This window comes from Topomyia yanbarensis, chromosome 3 (genome assembly GCF_030247195.1).
Source record: "Topomyia yanbarensis strain Yona2022 chromosome 3, ASM3024719v1, whole genome shotgun sequence".
Lineage (NCBI taxonomy): Eukaryota > Metazoa > Arthropoda > Insecta > Diptera > Culicidae > Topomyia > Topomyia yanbarensis.
Window position 1 is genome coordinate 81647245 of NC_080672.1, and position 21953 is coordinate 81669197.

The 21953-nt window shown below is 39.7% G+C and overlaps 1 protein-coding gene across 3 annotated transcripts in view; it reads right to left on the bottom strand.

The window, feature by feature from the left end:
- LOC131690024 (orexin receptor type 2-like) overlaps positions 1-21953 on the bottom strand; it is a 651430-nt gene that overhangs the window by 104690 nt on the left and 524787 nt on the right. For all 3 annotated transcript variants that reach the window (XM_058975467.1, XM_058975468.1, XM_058975466.1), the window contains one exon: positions 8018-8165. In XM_058975467.1, coding sequence (XP_058831450.1) covers positions 8018-8165 — 148 coding nt within the window. The remainder of the gene's footprint in view (positions 1-8017; positions 8166-21953) is intronic.

Below are 21953 nucleotides of genomic sequence, written 5' to 3' on the forward strand. Positions count from 1 at the left end.
GGTCTTAAACGCGGCGGCCTTCTCTGCGTACACGTCTGAGCACTCTTTATCCCACCAGGGATTGGGAGAACGTTTTTGTATGTTCGCGCCGGGTACTGGCTTAGTCTGAGCTTGATTCGCGCTGTCGAGAATCAAGCCAGCCAAAAAGCTGTACTCTTCCTCCGGAGGAAGTTCTTGAGTAGATTCGATGTTGTCGGATATCGCGGCAGCATAGCTCTTCCAATCGATATTTCGTGTGAGGTCATACGAAATATTGATTGTTTCCAATGGCCTTGAGCCGTTATTGATTGAGACTACGATCGGCAGATGGTCGCTACCGTGGGGATCAGGGATTACCTTCCACGCGCATTCTAACTTTAGCGAGGTCGAGCAAAGGGATAAATCTAATGCGCTTGGGCGCGCTGGTGGGGGAGGAATCCGTGTCATTTCACCCGTGTTTAGAATTGTCATGTTGAAGTTGTCGCAAATATTGTGAATTAAAGAGGAACGGTTATCATCATAAAGGCAACCCCATTCCGTACCGTGAGAGTTAAAGTCGCCTAAAACTAGTCGCGGTGCAGGCAGGGATTCTATGATGTCATGTAGCCGGCGATGCCCAATCGCGGTGTTGGGGGGAATATATATGGAAGCTATGCAAAGATCTTTGCCTTTGGTTGTTACTTGACAAGCGACAACTTCAATACCTGTTATCGAGGGAAGGTTAATTCTGTAGAAGGAATAGCGCTTTTTGATCCCCAAAAGCACTCCTCCATAGGGGGTGTCTCGATCCAGGCGAATAATATTAAAGTCGTGGAAGTTGAGATCTATGTCGGAAGTTAACCAAGTTTCACATAATGCAAATGCATCGCAACTCAAATTATTTATTAAAATTTTGAAGGAATCGATTTTCGGGATGATACTTCTGCAATTCCACTGTAGAACAGTGATCAAATCCGTGACCTCGTTCGATGAGTTAGCCATCGAAGGATACAATCGCTGAAAGGAGGGGCCATTTAGCAGTCAACTGCTTCAAAAATGTTCTTACTGTAGGGAGAAAAGCTAACATAAGACTTTTAATAGGATCAGTTATATTGAAAGTTTTTATTATCCAGTCCACAATGTCCGAGAGTTTGATAATTCCAGTGCCGCGATTATTCTCGAACTGAAACAGAGGAACACTTGGGATTTTTGATGTTCCGGGAAGTGCTGGGAACTCCTTCTCTGAGTTTAATCCTCCGAGACCAGGAGCTAATTGCTTCGGTTTGGTTGCAACACTTCCAATAGATGTGACTTTCTGAGTCCCGTCAAGGGATACCTTCTGGCCTTTACAACGAACTTTAGGAGAGGAAATGTTCCTCCTCTTCCTATAACTTCTAGGCGCCCTAGTAGATGTTCCCTCTTGTGGGTCATCAGCCTCGCCCTCGTTAGGAGGCAAGTGAGCATAGATGTTTGTTGAGGTTGGTGGTGTAGCTTTCTTTAGCATTTCTGCAAAAGAACGTTCGGATCGTCCAGCAAGGGAACGTTTTAGTTTATCCCCGCGTAGTTTGTACGCGGGACATGCCGAGATATCATGCAGATTTTCTGCACAGTAAGGACACTTCTCAGCATTCTTACTGCACGAATCATCTAGATGATTCTCCCCGCATTTTCCACAGCGGGCCTTATTGCTACAATGGGTGGCTGTGTGACCCAATTGTTTACACTTTGTGCAATTCATGACCCGCGGCACAAACAGACGCACAGGCAGACGAACCTTGTGCAAGAGGACGTAATTTGGCAAAGCGGTACCAGCGAAGGTCAACCGATAAGAGTTTGATTGGGGGTACGTTTTTGAACCATCCCCCGCAACTACTACTGAGTGCAAACGCTTGCACTCGAGTATTTTCACTGGCTGAAGTAAGCGGTCTCTGAAACGGCCAACCCCGTACTGCAGCAGATCCTCGCATGTCAAACTGTCATCGGTGACAACGCCTTCAGACTGTACTTTTACAGCTGGAATATACACGTGATAGTCCTTCGTAAAGTGCTCGCAGCAAGCAATATCGTTTGCCTGCTTTGAGTTAGTCAGCACGACCCTCAGCCTGTCTGAGCGGACCTTTTTTATTTCGATCACAGCCGAGAACCGTTCCGTCAGGTCTTTTGAAATCTGTAATAGATTCAGCGATTTTGTTTTGGGCCGAAAGAAGACCACAAAGGGACCGGTCGAGAGCTCTGGATATTGTTTGGGTCGGGGGAGAGCCTTAGGAGTCGACTCGATCTCCATTTGGCCATCCGGGGAGGAAGCCATCGACACCGTCAATGCACGGGGTCAGCACCCGCGCAGACGGGAAAAAGCCGTAAATGTATCAAAAAAGTAGATTTCACTTATCTGTATACTCGTTTCCCACGACGCACCAGTCCAGCTTAAATAGCTGGTTATTGTTCAATCCTCGCTTTACGAACAAAAGGTTGAGGAATGTGGCCTAACGGTTAACACACGCACAAAAGAAAATAAAAGTCCAAACCTCGAAGAGGCAGAGAATGGCAAAATAACCTTGAACGCGGATTACTGCACTGTACTGTTCTTTTTCCAACAGACCGAAAACAAAACACTTCTATCTCGATCGAGCGATGCGTAGAGACGGGTAGTTTAGATTCAAAGAACTTCAAGGGGCGAACCCCAGCTGTTGTTCGCTTCTTCGTGAAAAGAACCATTGATTTCTCGTTTGGATTAACTGATAATTTAACTTGTCGACACCACTATTTGGCAGTTCTTAATACTTGTTGCATTAAGTCAAAAATAGTTCCGATGCAAAGTCTAGTAATTAGTATTTGGTATTTGGTAATCAAGCAAACCCGTAGGTCAGAAATCCAAGCTCATTGAGTTTCTTCAACAAGCCTTTGGCAACCAAGTTCCATAACAAAGGTGATTGAACGCCACCCTGAGGACAACCGCAAATACTTAACTTCTGTATATCTGCCTGTCTTAATCACGAGCAAAGAATGCGGTTACTAAGCATTGCGTTTATTCAACCCGAGATACTTGTAGATACTCCGAGGGAAAGATTCCATCTTTTCCAGGGAATTTGTATAGAGCAAAGCTGTCAATAGCGCACTTGACCGATTCAGTGGTAACCAATGTGGTAACTAATTGCCGAAAAGACAATTGAGAACATCTTTTTCGTTCCTCACATAACCACGGCATCCGATTTCAAGGATTCATTTGAAAATTTTTCGATGTTGAGCTATTTTTTGCCGCAAGCCTCGTTCAGGCTGAAGACATTAGGGCATCGGTTTTCAGCCAGCCCGCTCTGCAGAGCTAAGACATTTCTTATATGTACTACGAGCTGACCTGAAAGCTCTGGAGTCATCACGCTGACGCCGATTCCAAGCTCTTCTCATATCCTTATTCATTCTTTCAAGCTCAGCCCTCCACCACGGGGTTCCCCTAATCGTTTTAACACTACGAAGTGGACAAGCTTCTTCGTACCCATGAAATTTAGTCGCCAAGTTTTCCAAAAAGAAGTTCTTGTTTGTAGATTTGGGATTATGGTATGTTACTCTTTTTTAGGGTGACATCAAGATTATCAAACAATAGATATTAATGATCGGATAGGGACGGTTCAGTTTAATTTGGAACATGGCAGTTTCCCCAACTCATGCGAAACTCTTTCAGAGCGAGGAGTTATGTCCGCAACCTTCTCTCTCCCAGATCTCTCAAAAGTTGGTCGGTTTCCCACATTCAGAATATGAAGATTTTTACTGCACAGATATCGCGAGTTGTGAACTCCGATATGAAGCACCCGTCCATAGCCTTATTTGCAATAATGCATGCACGAGGCATTCCACGTGGGTTAATCATGCCTGCCTTGTTGTAAGCAATGAAGTTAGTGTTACTTAACTTTCCAATATAGAAGTGTCCTTTATGGAAGTACGAAATTTAATTTAGGTTAGTACCCCAAATACTGTGGGCGCGACGTATATATTTTAGACCCTGCACGCATTGAGTCCTCGGCACGGAACTGCACCTTGATTCAGGGACTATTTAAAATGAGGTTCAGCAGAGTGTCTTGAAGAGGTCATCTACTCCGGGAAAGACTTCGCTTGCAACGGAAGTACACGAGGCGGAGTACATGATCCGGAAAATTTTTTCGTAAAATTTTATGAAATAAAATAAGGATTTGAGGCTCTATGCTATATTTCTTCATAGTGGAGAAATATTTAGGTTAAAGCAATTTTTCTTCGCTAAGAAGCAAATTGTTTTAAGCCACATTTGCGCGTTAAGGGCACAAAATATATAATTAAATTAGTTATGGAATTCGCATTTCGACTTCGTCTCATCAGAATCCGACACCAACAGATTGACAGGACTAAGCTAGCTTCGAATTGACGCTAGCACCAAAAATGGAGACTCAATTTGTGTTCCTGAGCAAAAGTCGAAACGCGAATTCCATAACTAATTTTCTTATAGGTTTTGTGCCCTTAACGCTGTAAATGTGTTTTAAACAATTTTTTCCTAAGTGGAGAAAAATTGTTTTTATCCAATTTTTTTCCACTAAGGAGAAATATAGCATAGTGCATCTTGAATTGGCTTGCTAAGTCAAACAAATGTTTCGATTTCACTAGTTCTTATCAGCTTAAAATTCGCTCCGTTTCTTGCGGGACATCACGCTTGACTAGGGGTTTGAAACACAAATTGTGTCTCCGTTTTTGGTGCCAGCGTCAACCCGACGCAAGATTAGTCCTGTCAATAAATTAGTGTCGGATGCTGTTGAGACAAAGACGAAACGCTAATTCCATAACTAATTGGATATAAAGTTTCCAGTGGACATATTCAAAAGTTCTTCTTTACTATGCGTTTATTAATAGATCGCTGCTAGAACTTATTTAAATATATTGGTAATATTTAAAATATTAAAAGAATTGAAACCGAAATAAGATCGTGTATGAAAGCGGTTGTGGCTTTTCTGCAAGGCAACATACAGGGTGTTTGGTTCATGGTTAAGAACCTCTCGAGAGATGATTGACTGTCATATTTGGAGAAAAAAATCGTTCTACACATACCTTCAAATCTCAACCGTTTCTCAGTTATTGTATTTTTTGTGTTAAAAACTTAGTTGCTTTAAAATAGCTCTAACTCAAAAAATATACTTTGTATTTCAAACCTTTTGGATCCATTAAATAGGTGAGATAATTTTCCATTGAAAAATGTCCTCAAATGTTTCAGCTAATGATGTTAAGTAACCTTTTCGCAGTAATTTGTTTAAAATTTAACAATTTTAAGTGATTTTTCGTTCATTTCGCGAAAATCCTAATAGTTAACATCACCATTTTAATAATTCAAATTTTTAGTCTTGAAGAGTTGTATAATTTGTTCTTTGACATGATACACTTATCTTGTCTTGTTTTCATGTGTTTGGGTTATTGAACTTGGATATTTTTATCTCATATTCACTAATATTAGCTCTTATTGAAAAAGTATGGCACTTATTGTACCTTTTCTTATTTTTATTCGAAAGCCAAAAATTTTACAGAGAAAAATGTATTACTACCTTTCAGTTAAGTAAATTTAGTATTCTTTTAGAAGTTAATTAGTTTGAAGTTAATGTTATTAGCATTTTCGTTATTTTCTTAAGATAGTAAATTATAAACTTCACCATTATTATCATGGAATTAATGTATCTCAGCAATTTCTACAATTCTCCCTTTGACTCCATTCAATTATCTCTTTTAGTTTCGAAGTAAAATCATTTTCATCTTCTCGTTTCATATGCAAAAACAACGATTTCGTACCCACTACATTTGTGATGAGGTCATGCTGTGTTAACTATTAAATTGCAGCGATATGAAAAGCGATAGGGATAGAGTTAAATAACAAGTTTTAGAGAACATTAAGGGGCACCAAATGAATAATAATGACGATAAATTTAGTTGATTAATAATTAGAACAAAAATCACCAAAAAAAAATTTTGAGTTATTTTACTAGTGAAAAGACATTTAGTACACTTAACTAAAAGATATCTGTACATACATCGAAAGGAAATTTTCTCAGCTTTCCAATGAAGCCCTGGTAATGGCGATATAAAGCATATTTTTTAGATTAGAGTCTTTTAAGAAATTGCAAGTCAATTACAGGAAAAGTTTAGAAGTGAAATTACAAGAAAACGAGAAGAGATAGGAATATCATGTTGAAGAACAAATTGTAAATCGTCCTTAAACCCATCTTTTGGATAATAGATATTTCTATAATCGTTATTTTGAGAAAATTAACAAAAATCATCAAAAACACCAACTTTGAACTACTTTACAACTAAAAGGTAATTAAAACTAATTAACTGAAAGATATGAGAACACTATTCAATAGAAATTTTTTTCACTTTTCCAATGGAACTAAAAGATTTAAAATACAAAGTATACTTTTCGAGTTAGAGGTATTTTAAGATAAATAAGTTTTTTACACAAAAAGTTCAATAACTCTGTAACGGTTGAGATTTGATGGTATGCGTAGAACGATTTTTTTCCCCAAATATGACAGTCAATTACCTCTCGAGAGATTCGTAATCATGAACAAAACACCCTGTATTTTCAACCCAAACCAAAATTGCAATCGCCTTCGAACGCATATTGCTTCCAGTTAACGCAATGGAAATCTCTGCAGTGGGCGAGGAAACTTTGTGCAATAAATACACTCAGTAAAATGCAACGATCGAAATTCTCTTTGTAAAACCACTTTGTAAAAGTTTAAGCTTCTAACTAACCGTCTGTGAAAAATTGAAAGAATTGAAGAACAATAACCAAAAATAATAATGTTTGCTCTTTACGGTGAAAACGCGACCCAATAACTGTGGTGGCATTTTCTTACTTTCTTTCCTGCAGTATAATTTTTTCTTCGGTTTCGTATATACGATACTGATACTCTATAGGAGAATGCACTGGCTTAATGCAGAGTTTTATTGGTATTCAATAAAACACATAATTGAAAAAGGAAATAACGTAGTTTGCATGTTTATTGTGGTGTCCAGAGTTGGAGTTTTATATATTCCTTTTTTATATGCGTAACCTATCGATTTCAACTGGATAAGGTCCATTTGAAGGTTAGATTCTGTGCATATTGATACCGTTTTGAATATAACACCGGATGAATATAAATGAACCATACTTTTATGCATGTCTCCGAAATAAAAGGGTCGGTTGTGGAATTTGGTGCTATTGCTGCTGAAAAAATGCTCCATGTTAAACAAAGTCGTTTAAAATTCATCTCCTCCAGCAAAAAAGAGCAAATCTGTGATTCCCTTTCCAGACGAAAATGGCGAACGACATCATTACCCATTCGGCATTGAAAACCCACTTTCGTCCGAGATTTGATATCAAAGTAGCATTTTGAGTGTTTCCCTCGAAGTACAGATTCTGGCCCGAAGCTATTTAAGGTTATGCACTTATTTTTGACCTATTCATATTGTCATTCTACACATTTGAAGCTTTAGGTTAGAGCAGCGTCTACCATCTTTGTTCAATGCATTTGGCTTAAATGATAAGGGTCACATTGATGTGCTTTTTCAAGTCATTTTTGTTATTATACTAGTTCTTAGGGATCATCCATAAATGACGTAGCATTTTTTGAGCGATTTTTAACACCCCCCTCCCCCATCGTAGCATTTCGTCACAAACTTCTAAATACCCCCTGGTAATTACGTAGCTTGACGGTAACTCTACCCCCCCCCCCCTGTTCTCCGCAAAATCTTTAAAAAAATAAAAAAACGATGATAGTTATTCTGCTTTAAAAAAGCTACGTAGCATGACAGGACCCCCTAACCCCCTGTCGTCACACATCATCACAAAATACAAAACTCCCCCTCCCCCATATAAAGCTACGTCATTTATGGAACCCTTAGGAACAAAGCAAAGATAGGGCCAAAATTAGGCTCATTGCCCTGCCTTCCGTTGTTCCGTACTGGCTCAACTGAAAACATATTTTGCCTAACTGTGAACTTGATTGGATCAAGTTAGTTCGAACGAGAACATCACATGTAGTACTAAGTATGCATTTTAGTGTCTTACCCGATAGGAAACCAATCAGCCAGATGACGGCAATGGAACGCCAGGCACGCTCCGGTCGAGGTTTGTACCGGAGAGGAAAGCAAATCGCGTACCACCGATCAATGGAGATAAATGTCAACGTGAGCACCGATACCGTCACCGAAACCGTCTGCGGGAAGAAAAAGAGCAAGAAAAATGATGAACATTAGTGGTGGGGTTGTGAATTTCTGTGTGTGGAATGCAAGCGTTATGTGTTGAATCATAATCATTTGTCTATCTTTCCGGAAACAGAACACAATCGTACAAGATGTTGCGGTAACACAATGTTAGCACCGATTGTGCAATTTTATATAAAATACAGTGAAGCAGTGTACAGTGGTCCTCAATGTAACTTCAGAAAGAATTGATATTTTCTGCGAAATCGTGTCTTATATAATCGGAATGTTTGAGGGCCTGATGTTTCAGGAATTCTTCGGCATATCAAGAAAACCTGACTGATCAGGCCTGAAACGACGAAGTTTAACTTTGAATTCGGAAAACACAATTGTGATAAAGTAGCTGACGGGAAATAAATGTAGGGGAGAGGGGGTAACAATGAAACACATTTTTTATACGATTTCATTTTGATGATAATACTTGTTATTTGTGTAGTTAAAAGTGATACATAGTTTCACTCTGTTGTTAACTAATGCATATATTTTTTCCAGCTGGTAAAATTCACGGGAAATAACTTTTTTGGGTAATCAACAGTCGGTGGTAAAATGTACCAGTGAGCCCCATGGGTAGGAACTATGAAACACGACGTCGTCTACAGTGAAATATTCTACTTGCGAATTTCATTCTTTTGTTTTGACGAATAAAGATCCTAAAGCTTCCTATTAAAGTTATTTTGAGACGCAAATTGTTTGTTTCCGCAAGATATCACTATATCATCGCGTAATATCGGACCACCATATATGCATATAAGATGCAATCCTGAAAGAGGCGATAATTTCTACAAAACTTACTCAAATTGACAAACTTTCCATTTAATGAAATGTATTTATCGTGGAAAATCGGAACCCATTCACATTTTAATATAGATCACAAAGACAAGAAATTTTCACTGTTCCCCATATATCATCGTTTCACAGCTACCCAATGGGTCTATTTATGAAGATTGTCAAATTGCACAGAACCATGACAAGTTACCAAAAAACTTTGTTCGCGGCAAATGTTGAGCATAAAATTTGCTACAAATAACAGTAGAATAAACATTTTTCTGGTGAACGGTAACTCATAAAAATGAAATAATGATTTTTATGGCAAATTTACTCTGACTGTTATAAAACAAACAAATATCCATTAAAAGAGATAGAGTTATCAGAAATCTTCCAAAATATAGTAACACGTGTAAAGAATTAGAAACCATGAAATATGAGGGAATGAGACGATTATGTTCATGCATTATGATTTTATTGCGATTGTTTCATAGTTCCTGCTGATCCACCGTTACCCTCTCTCCCCTACACGTTACATCGCCAACTTCCAAACTCCTTTCTCGCACAACATGCCATCGTTTCAAACAACTCCATATCAACTTTTGAATAGGGCCAATAAGAAATGTAAACAAACTTTTGTTTTACTGAATTCTCTTAATTTGTTATCATTTCAAAACAGAAAACATTTGAAGTTGATTCTGCCAAGGGTAAAGATGTTGATTCATGTGTATTTTTCATGAAATTCAACTCGGTAGCGGAATAGTGAGCGAAATAAGTTTGTTTACAAAAATCTCATTAGCCCTTTTGAAGAGTTACTACTGAACTATAACATACTACGGAAGCCCACGAGCGCTCCGACGCAGTCTAAGATGATCGCAGCTCCCAGTCAGCGATCAGCTTAGTCGTCTCGGCACTGCGTTCGGAGGTCGTGAGGGGTCTTCCGAACTCCCTTCTCAGGCGAGTATTTTTCTGTAAATGACGATCCGCTTGTTGAAAACATTTTGTACATTGTATTCGGACAATATGCCGATACACCTGATTGGCGTTGACGGTTTGCGGTTGTACTACCAAAACATCAGAGGGCTAAGGACGAAAATCGAGGGCGTGTACTTGGCTGTAGCTGACGGCGACTACGATATTTACGTTCTAACTGAAACTTGGCTTGATGATCGTATTACATCGATGCAGCTCTTCGGGGATGGTTATACGGTTTATCTAGCGGATCGATCCGATAGCAACAGCATTCACGGTTGCGGTGGAGGAGTTTTGATCGCTGTTTCTTCAGCACTTGTCTTCTGCGAATTTGATATGGATAGTTCTTCACGCATTGGAGCTGTTTGGACGAAGATTACCACGTCGATGAAGAGCTACTTTATCGGTGTTGTTTACATTCCTCCAAAAGAACGTCTTGACTGTAATATTATGCACTTCCATCTAGACTCTATAGAATGATAGTCCTTGGTGATTTCAACCAACCAGGACTTATGTGGGTAGCCTAGCTCGGAATCCTCGACAACTAATCTTGCCAGCCGTTTACTACTGGAGTAAGTACGATCTCCAACCACCAATGTCGTTTTCTTGACCCCTTCGTGAATGGGATTATTCTGCTTGATTGTTCTATGAGCGAAACTTCTAGTGTGATCGTTCCTTTGGATAACTATCACCCCGCTTTATAAATAACAATTTATACCAGTTGCACTCTGCAATACGAAGAAGCTTTAGTTGTAGATCGTCGTAATTTTCGAAAAATTGATCTAGCTACATTGCGCCGGTCCCTGCTGCTGATCGACTGGAGTGTACTAGATGACCATTTGGATGTAGATGCTGTCGTTGACCTTTACAACCGACTACTGCTTGACTGTGTTGAAACATCCGTGCCTGAATGTCAACCACTTAGGAAGCCTCCTTGACCTTACGCCATGCTTCGGAATCTAAAACGTACTCGTGCCAAAGCCCTTCGTGCGAACACACATCGACGATCATACGTGTTTCCTGGCTTTCAGCTACGTTTTTGTGCTTTGGTATCTTCAGAAAATTGTAGAATTTGTATACGTATATTTTGCGATAGACATCTTTATTCTCATTAAGGTGTTATAACCAGTTTTCAATAACTTTTTTTTTATTAATCTGTCAAAAAGAAACTTTCTTCTGTTAAGTTTAATAACCATTAATTTAGTGTAACTTTGCTGAAAAAATCATATATATATATATATATATATATATATATATATATATATATATATATATATATATATATATATATATATATATATATATATATATATATATATATATATATATATATATATATATATATATATATATATATATATATATATATATATATATATATATATATATATATATATATATATATATATATATATATATATATATATATATATATATATATATATATATATATATACATTTTTGCATTTCTTATAAAAGAAATGTATAGAATTCGCTCAAACTTTCAAGATTTTTTCCGAGGCCTGGAGGGCCGAGTATTATATACCAATCGACTCAGCTCGACGATTTGGGACAATGTCTGTGTGTGTGTATGTAACGGACAAATTCTCATTCGTGTTTCTCAGCAATGGCTGAACCGATCTTATCCAAACCAATTTTAAATGAAAGAACTAAAAAACAGTAGGAACGCTATTAATTTGTTTTTGATTCTGATGTTTAGTCACAGACTAACAGACATAACACTCACAAACAAAACTTCGTCCGCTTTAACGGTCATTTCAAATATATTTGTAGTTGGGACTGTGGCCACATTTGAAATTATGGCGCCACTGACATATGAACAAGCATATGGGGGATAGACCACTAGTGAAAAATTGTTCCCAAACCTGAGGGGTAACCCACCAGTAAATGAGTGTTTGGGACCATGAATAAAAGGTGGAGCTAGTGTTTTGGGAAAACTGTCGGATCGATGTTTTTGGAGGGAATTTCCTCATAGTGTTATGTCTGTTAGTCTGTGGTTTAGTTTCCAAGATAGGAATGTTTGAATGCGTAAAAATGGCGTTTTTTGCAGTTTTTTTGAATTATCTGCCGAAATTGACAATATAGATTAACAATTTATATGTTTGTAGACAGCTTTAACGAATACCTTTCGAACAAGCTATAGATTGTTGAAATCGGGCTATTATCAAAAGAGATATTTAACATTAAATGCGGACGAAAGATTTTTATCATTTCCCATTGCCAGAAATATGACCAAAAACATGGAAACTATTATTAACGCCAAAACGGCTTATTTTAGGTCAATAGTATCTTCGGAGAATATAATGGAGGTAATATGCCCTTTCTGTTGGTATTGTGCTTTTGCTGATTAATCTTTTAATTTTCTTTGAAGTGATTATATCGAAATGTTGCCTTCAGCAAATTTATAGCTCTTACTTTTGCGAATAACTTTACTGAAGACTTCAAATATCTATTTTGAATACTTTAAAAGTTATGGCTTGTTGTTTGTGAATTACCTTTTATCGCCTATTTATTGTTCAATATAGTAATAATCCATTGAAATAAGCCAAACATTATTACGATAAAACGAATTTTGTATTTCATTTTTCTATCTACAAACGCTAGAAATAATCACCGAACACTTCCAAGTTGTCTGGAAGGAACTTGATGGCTTATCAGTGCAAAAATTTTCACTTGTACGAACCTTCTGACTGCAATTTTTCTAACTTATAACCATCGGATCGATCTGAAACATATCGGAAAATGAAAAGCGAAATAAATAACTCCAAGCAACGGCGTAGCCAAGAGAAGGTTTTGGGGTTTTACAACATACAACTCCCCCCCACCACACAAAAAAAATTGGATTGTAGTTGAAAATTTATTGATGTTGACTGATTTAATTCAATATTACAATAACAATTATCTGATCCGTAGTGTTCCGCAAACCCCTCGACTGCGGACACACCTTTTCACGAGCAACCTTGAGCTAATGATGACAGCGGGTACGAGCTAGAGTTTCCGGTTTGGATCAGACTTTATTTGAGCAAAGAAGTTACGGTGGTTCGATCGCGTTAGTTGAGATTATTTCAAAGAAAATTGAATTTGCGATTGCTTACACATTTATATTTTAACTTTGATTGATATAATTAGTTTACAGTTGTATGCTCTACGGTATTAATGAAAAATGGATTGTAATATCAGCTATGAATTCATTATCGATATTTGTAGGTTAGTGGCGTCCAACGTGGAGCCAATTACTGCGTTACGTTAGCAATTAGTTGTCTTAGACTGACCCTGTCACAAATTGCTTCCAAATACCGATCCTGAGACGAAAGATAGTAACCATAAAAACGTATGCTGTGAAGTGAAAAGATTAAAAAGAATTTAATTAATTATTTGTATTGCAGGAAATTTTTAACTGCGAGTTGAAATAAACAGTTTAAGAATACGGAAAGTTATATACTTGTTGCTTCCGCAACAAATTAAAAATTTCGTTTTCCGGATCTGTTTGATTAAGCATGCCAGGAAAAAAGGATAAACAACAAGAAACTCCACCGCCAGATTGTAGCTGTCCTAACTGCAAGTCGTTGGATAACAGCCGCATGGTACAATGCGATGATTGCAGTATCTGGTACCATTTCGAATGTGTTGGTGTGGCACAGGATATTGAATATCAAGACTGGAGCTGTCAAACATGTAAAGCAGCCACATCCAGTAATGAATCATTGCCAAAGCCCGGTTCACCAAAACAAACTGAGTGCCCCGATGCAACGATCGTTACCAACGAAGGCGAAAAGCAACAAACTGCAGAAGGGTCCAAAATAGAAGAGGACCAACTAGGGCAGCCAGTTGGACTCGACCAAATAACTTTGCGTTTGCAGTTACTAGCGGAAGAAGAAGCCCTTGAACGGAAATATTTGAACCAACGTTATCGCCTTCTAATAGAAACCGCTGAAGATTCTGCAGCCATACCAAAACAACGTAAAACCAATGTTCGTTTACCCGGAATCCCTTCGTATCAATCATCCCCGTTTATGCCACCACCGCGGCCCAATATCCGAGCAGCGCCCCCTATCGATGATTGTGACAGTGACACAAGTGAAATAAATACCTCGATGCTGAATAAAAGCCAAGTTGCCGCTCGCCAAGCAGTGCCGAAGGAATTGCCACCCTTCAACGGTGATCCCGAAGAGTGGCCGTTATTTTACGCGACATTTGAGAGCACAACCCGAATGTGTGGCTATACGCCAGAAGAAAATATGATTCGACTGCAGAAAAGCCTGCAAGGAAATGCCAAAGACGCCGTGCGGAGTCAGCTACTCCATCCATCAAACATAAATAGCGTTATGGCAACTCTTAAAATGCTCTTCGGCCGTCCAGAAACAATCGTGTATTCATTGATTAAAAAGATTCAGACGTTACCCGTACCAAGAGCTGATAAGCTGCACTCGTTAGTGGAATTTTCTGTAGCTGTGCGAAATATGGTAGCCACTGTAAAAGCTTGCGAGTTAGACGACTACCTTTATAATGTGTCACTGCTTCAGGAATTGGTTGATCGCCTGCCACCGATGATCAAGCTTAACTGGGCTGTACATCGACAGTCACTCGAGCGGTCGACTCTAAGTGAGTTCAGTGATTGGCTTTATAATTTAGCAGAAGCTGCTAGCACGGTGAGTATTCCTTCATCGTCAGCATTCCTAGACTCCAAAACACGACGAAATAGGAAAGACGACGGTTTCATATACGCACACCGTGAAACATCAGTATCGCCCGAGCGACAGATTGAGTCTAACAAAAGGAGGGAGGAATGTGTTATTTGTAGTGGATGCTGCGACACTGTCGAAACGTGTGAAGAATTTCTCAGTCTTGATCACTCTGCTCGTTGGGGTGTACTGCGGGATCACAAGCTGTGCAGGAGATGCTTGAGGGCACATCGAGGTCCGTGTAAATCTACGGAGACTTGCGGAAGACATGGATGCACTTATAAACACCATCGATTGCTACACAATGATTCACCGAAGTCGACAAATACTGTGAGCGATATTAGAACTGCGTCGTCATCCACAACTTTCCCATCCTTTTCTAACAATTGCAATACTCACCGAACTATCCATAAATCAGTACTGTTTCGTTATGTACCTGTCATCCTACATGGTCCTGAATCTACGATCTACACTTATGCATTTCTCGACGACGGATCATCCTTAACGTTGCTCGAGAACGAGCTAGCTACAGAGCTCATGCTTGAAGGAACTTCGCATCCGCTTTGCTTACGCTGGACTGCGGACACTTGTCGTTATGAGGACTCATCGACCTTGGTCTCCCTGGAGATTTCTGGTGTTCATAATCCGGAATCCAAGTACCGTTTGACCGATGTCCATACAGTAAAAGAACTCAAGCTCCCTTCGCAATCTTTAACGTTTGACGAACTAGCCAAAAAGCACGGCTACTTGAAAGGGCTTCCAATAGATTCATACATCGACGTTCGTCCGAGAATCTTAATAGGAATCAATAATTGGCGAGTGGGACACATATTAGATAGCAGGGAAGGTGGAGAAACGGACCCTATCGCTGCAAAAACTCGACTAGGTTGGATGTTATACGGATCGTATACCGGTAGAAGAATCCCAAAGGGTTATATGACTCATCACAGTTACGCTGTATGCACGAACGCTATTCAAAATGACGATGATCTCCATAACACAGTTAAAAGTTTTTTCTCACTTGATAGTCTTGGAATAATGCAAACTAGCAAACCCATCACTTCCAGTGAAGATGAACGAGCTCTGACCATGATGCGTGCATTAACTGTTCGAAAGGGAAATCGCTACCAAACAGGACTGCTGTGGAAATTCGACGATGTCAGACTACCGAATAATAAGTCTATGGCAATGAGAAGATTCCATTGTCTTGAGCGGAAAATGGCTAACGAGCCGCGACTTGTTGAATCCCTAAAGGCGATGATTGAGGACTATATAAAAAAGGGTTATGCACGAAAGTTATACCCTGAGGAGCTCAAGGAGCAACATTATAGGGTTTGGTACCTCCCAATGTTCCCGGTATTCAACCCAAATAAACCTGGGAAGCTTCGTATCGTGTGGGATGCTGCTGCCGCCGTGAACGATGTTTCACTTAATTCAGTCCTCATGAAAGGACCAGATCAACTAACCGAGCTTCCATCGGTTCTATATAGGTTTCGCGAGCATCCGGTGGCCATTGGAGGAGACATACGTGAAATGTTCCACCAGGTGCTAATTAATGAAACTGATCAGCAGTGCCAACGCTTTCTATGGCGTAGTGACGTGAGACAAAACAACCCCGATGTGTACGTGCTGACGGTAATGTCATTTGGGGCAACTTGCTCCCCGAGTTGCGCGCAGTACGTCAAAAACACAAATGCAGATCGTTTCCGTTTCCTGTACCCCACCGCCGCTGAAGCAATTAGAAAGGCACATTATGTGGACGACATGCTGACGAGCGTAAAGGATGAAAATGAGGCCATTACTTTGGCAAAGCAAGTCGAGATGATCCACATGACAGCAGGTTTCGAAATGCGGAACTGGATGTCAAATTCGCCCGAAGTATTACGTGCACTGGGAGCCGAACCTGTCAACGAAAAAAGTCTGGATATCTCAACAGAACTGGCTAAGGAAAAAGTTTTGGGGATGTGGTGGTCGACTCAGGCTGATATTTTTACCTACAAAGTTTTCACCAAGCGCAACGAAGAAATACTTTCAGGACGGAAACACCCGACCAAACGGGAGCTACTCAGCACTATGATGTCGATATACGATCCTCTCGGACTAATAGCAAACTATTTGATGTTCCTCAAAATACTCCTACAGGACGTTTGGAGGTCTGGAGTATCATGGGACGAGTGCATAAAAGATACGGAGTGGGAGAAATGGATCAAATGGTTACAGTTCCTACCGAGCTTAGAATCTCTAGAAATTCCTCGTTGTTACAGGCTTAAAACTTCTAGCGCGTGTACTAGATCCATCGAACTTCATATGTTTGAAGATGCTAGCGAAAACGGGTTCGCTGCGGTGTGTTATTTCCGCTTTGAAGAGGCTGGGCAGGTGGAATGCGCGTTAATAGGAGCTAAAAGTAGAGTCGCTCCCCTCAAGTTCGTGTCCATCCCGCGTCTGGAACTGCAAGCGGCTGTTATTGGTGCCCGATTAGCGGAAAGTGTTATCAAAGGGCATACTTATAAAATCACCCGAAGAGTTTTCTGGACTGACGCACGCGATGTTTTGTGGTGGTTGAATTCTGATCATCGGCAGTATAGCCCTTTCGTCGCCTGTCGGATCAGCGAATTATTGGAAACAACAGAGCCTAGCGAGTGGAGGTGGTTGCCATCGAAACTCAACGTAGCTGACGAGGCCACCAAGTGGAAATCAGCACCGAGCCTACACTACAGCAGTCGATGGTTCAAAGGACCCGAATTTCTCTGGTTACCCGAAAGCAATTGGCCAAAGCAGCCAGTCCTCGAAATTTCGCGGGAGGAGTTACGACCCAACCTGCTGCATCATGCTGGTGAAAATAGGGTCTTATCGATGATCAACTTCTCTAGTTGGAGGAAACTTCTACGAACGACGGCCTTCGTGTTTAGATTTCCTGAAAATGTTCGCAGGAAACAAGCGTTGCTGGAACGGTTCGTAGGTCCGTTAACCGCGGAGGAACTGACTAAGGCAGCTAGTTACCTTTACCGATGTGCGCAAGATGATGTATATCCAAATGAACGAAAGCTACTACAAGGACAACATGAGTTTTCAAGTAAAGGATCCCTCACTAAAGGTAGTCCGTTGTACAAGGCGGATCCATACATAGATAATGCGAATTTGTTACGGATGCGAGGACGAATCGGCAGCTGCGACTTAATCGACGAAGCTTACAAGCATCCCATCATATTACCACGAAACCATCCGGTTACTTCATTAATTTTGCAAGACACTCACCGGAAATATCATCACCAGTGTCATCAAACCGTATTAAATGAGGTTCAACAGAAATTTTATATTCCCCGGTTACGTGTAGCATACGGAAAAGTTCGTCGGAATTGCCAAGAGTGTAAAATACGATTAGCGAAGCCAAATCCTCCCTCCATGGCTGAATTACCGAAAGCTCGTTTAGCTGCATTTACCAGGCCCTTTTCATATGTAGGAATTGACTATTTCGGACCAATGGAAGTTTCAGTTGGCCGTCGGGTCGAAAAGCGCTGGGGTGTCTTGGCAACTTGTTTAACGACACGTGGGATACATCTTGAAGTTGCACATTCTTTGAGTGCGGACTCCTGTATAATGAGCTTGCAAAATATCTTCGCTCGTCGCGGTGTACCCATCAACATTTTCAGTGACCGAGGTACGAATCTAGTTGGAGCAAATAAGGAGTTAAAGAAAGCGTTGGAAGAAATGAATCAAGATCGATTGGTATCTGAGTTCACGACTGAAGACACTAAGTGGTCGTTTAATCCGCCAGCATCCCCACATATGGGAGGAAGCTGGGAGCGACTCATTCAATCCGTTAAAAAAATATTGATGGCTATTCTCCCAAAACAACGCCTGCCAACTGATGAGATTCTCAGAAATGCACTAATTGAAATCGAAAACATAATTAACAGTCGCCCTCTGACATACGTACCTATAGACGACGAATCCAGTCCAGCGCTAACACCGAATAGTTTCCTACTGGGAACCATCAACGGCTGCAAACCCTTGGTGCCTTATGAAGATGATCATGCAGCTCTTCGAAGAACATGGAAATCATCCCAAAGGTTGGCTAATATGTTTTGGAAAAAGTGGCTGGCCGAGTATCTGCCTGAGATCACACGACGAACAAAATGGTTCGCACCAGCGCGACCGATTCAGGTAGGGGATGTAGTCATTATAGTTGATCCGAGATTTCCTAGGAACTGCTGGCCCAAAGGACGAATAATTGGGACTAAAACTGCACAAGACGGTCAAGTTCGGTCAGCAACCGTGCAGACGGTACGTGGGATCTACGAAAGACCAGCAATCAAATTAGCGGTGCTCGACGTCGGTGTAAACGGAAGTGATATGGAAGTCAAGCCATCCACTGGGGGGGACTGTTCCGCAAACCCCTCGACTGCGGACACACCTTTTCACGAGCAACCTTGAGCTAATGATGACAGCGGGTACGAGCTAGAGTTTCCGGTTTGGATCAGACTTTATTTGAGCAAAGAAGTTACGGTGGTTCGATCACGTTAGTTGAGATTATTTCAAAGAAAATTGAATTTGCGATTGCTTACACATTTATATTTTAACTTTGAATGATATAATTAGTTTACAGTTGTATGCTCTACGGTATTAATGAAAAATGGATTGTAATATCAGCTATGAATTCATTATCGATATTTGTAGGTTAGTGGCGTCCAACGTGGAGCCAATTACTGCGTTACGTTAGCAATTAGTTGTCTTAGACTGACCCTGTCACAAATTGCTTCCAAATACCGATCCTGAGACGAAAGATAGTAACCATAAAAACGTATGCTGTGAAGTGAAAAGATTAAAAAGAATTTAATTAATTATTTGTATTGCAGGAAATTTTTAACTGCGAGTTGAAATAAACAGTTTAAGAATACGGAAAGTTATGTACTTGTTGCTTCCGCAACACGTAGATTGATAACCTGTTGTTGTAAACATCATGAGGACTTTTGATAAATTGTCGGAATGGGGTCCTGATATGTAACTGATCTATTGGTCTTGATTTCACAGTTGTCTAATAGCATCAATATCAAATTCCTGCCTGAAAACATTCCAAGAGAAAATTCCAGAGTTCTGTAATCAATCATAATCCTCAGATTTCTTTTCAAATTGAGCTCGCTTTTGTAGAGATGTACTGAAATAAGGGTCTTTATTTAATAGAAAGCGAAGTTAAAATTGATTTAATGTCTATAAAACATGTCTATAAACTGCTCACCAAAAAAAATGCATAACTTTCAACATTTGCTAAAAATGTTTTTGCCTTTCTCATTCACGCTAAAATTCGTCATTCCAATCCCGACCGGAAGGACCGAGTGTCATATGCCAATCGACTCAGTTCGTCGAGATCGGAAAATGTCTGTGTGTGTATGTGGAAAACAATGTGACCGCTGTTAATCAGAGATGGCTGGATCGATTCGCACAAAGTTAGTCTCAAATGAAAGATACAACCTTCCCATCGGCTGCTATTGAATTTTCTTTATTGATTGGACTTCCGGTTCCGGAGTTACGAGTTGAAGAGTGCAATAACACAGCAAATTCCCATATAAACTGAAATGAAAAATTTTCAAATCAAATTTGTATTTTTGATGCCAAATGACTTTATAATGCATGAAACATTGAGATTTGATGTAAACTCGAAAAAAATAATGTTTGACAAAAATCGATTTTTTTTTGGACTTTGGTACATTTTTGCCTTTCTCATATGCAGTCGAGTCTCCTACTACGCATTAACTGGGGGCGTGAAAAAGGAATCCGCGTTGTAGGATACCCATTAGAGTGGGACATAGTTATATGAAAAAAATAAAATTCCGCTCCGAGTAACTTTTTGGGTCCATTTAGCTCCCAGAACAACTCAGCAAATTTTTAGTTTTTGCGCCCACGGTTTAAAGTTTACATGGGATTTCGTATGGGGAAAACACCTTTTGCAAATTAATTCTTCCAAGAGTCGCCCGTTACCTCCCAAAAATAAATATATGTCTGATTTTTATAGGGAATTTGTCAAGGAAACAAAGTCTAGAAGACTACGAAACGATCTGATGTTTGTGGAAAATGTTATTAAGCAAAAACCGATTGATGCCCTGAATATTATTGAAAATTTTACTTTTCTTAGCATCACTGCTGCTGACGATCGAATTATATTCAAAATCTTTAATTTTCTCTTATTATGTACAAAAGAAGACTCAATTTATCCCTCAAAACTCTGGAGAAGTGGCCAAACAGTATAGATAAATGATTTAGACACATTAAGAGAAGTTCAAAACAAAATTGCATATAATTGGGCAACCAACAACAGTGGTGCTAGAAAAAATGAATATTTTATCAATCGTCAGAACATCAATTGGTTTCAGCTTAATAACTTTTTTCAAGCGTCAGATCGTTTCGTAGTTTTCGAGACTTTGTTTCTTTGTTAAATTTCCTACAAAAGCCACATAACGGTTTATTTTTAGGAAGCAATGGGCGACTCCTGGAGGAATTATTTTGTAAAAGTTCATTTTCCCATATAAAATCCCATGTAAACTTTAAACAGTGGGCGCAAAAATATAGTTTCAGGGATCAAGCTAAGAATTTGCACAGATGTTTTAGGACCCAAATGGTACCCAAAAAGTTGCTCGGAGCTGGAATCTATTTTTTGTCCCACCCTAATACCCATAGCTAATTGGGGCTGTGGCCGATTATTTCGTCTGTGTCTACATGTAGCGCCATACTTTCTTTGGCAAAGTTGTTGTACTCACTTGGGCCTACAACTTAGAGTAATTGAGTATCCAATTAGTTGAGAACTATGCCGCCAGGGGTGCTATGAAGAAAGAGTAAATAAATCGAAATTCTCGTCGTAAATTCGACTATCATCAAATGGATTTAATGTCAAATATATCAAGACCCTGATTATTTTGAAAGGTGGTGTCTTCGGGGAATTTATAAAAGAAGTCCAGAGCTTCTGGATGGTAGAAAGTATAACTCGCAATTACCCCACTAGGCGGCGCTAGTGCTAATGCAAATATTCAACACATATTAAAATAATTCTATATCTCAACATAGTGATTAGATAGAGTAGTACTGACTTCAGCAAAGTTGCTCGAGAGGTCGAGGACTACCCAACGGTAATAGATTAGTTTGGAATACTCTCACTATGCGGCGCTAGTGAGCGTAGAAGCTTTCAACCTATGGTAAATTATGATATATCTCAAAAGTCTAATAACTTGGTAAAATGGTGTTTTCGGCAAAGTTCTCGAGGTCATACGTCTCCCAACCTTTGAACGGAACGGATCGTTATATTTCACAGTG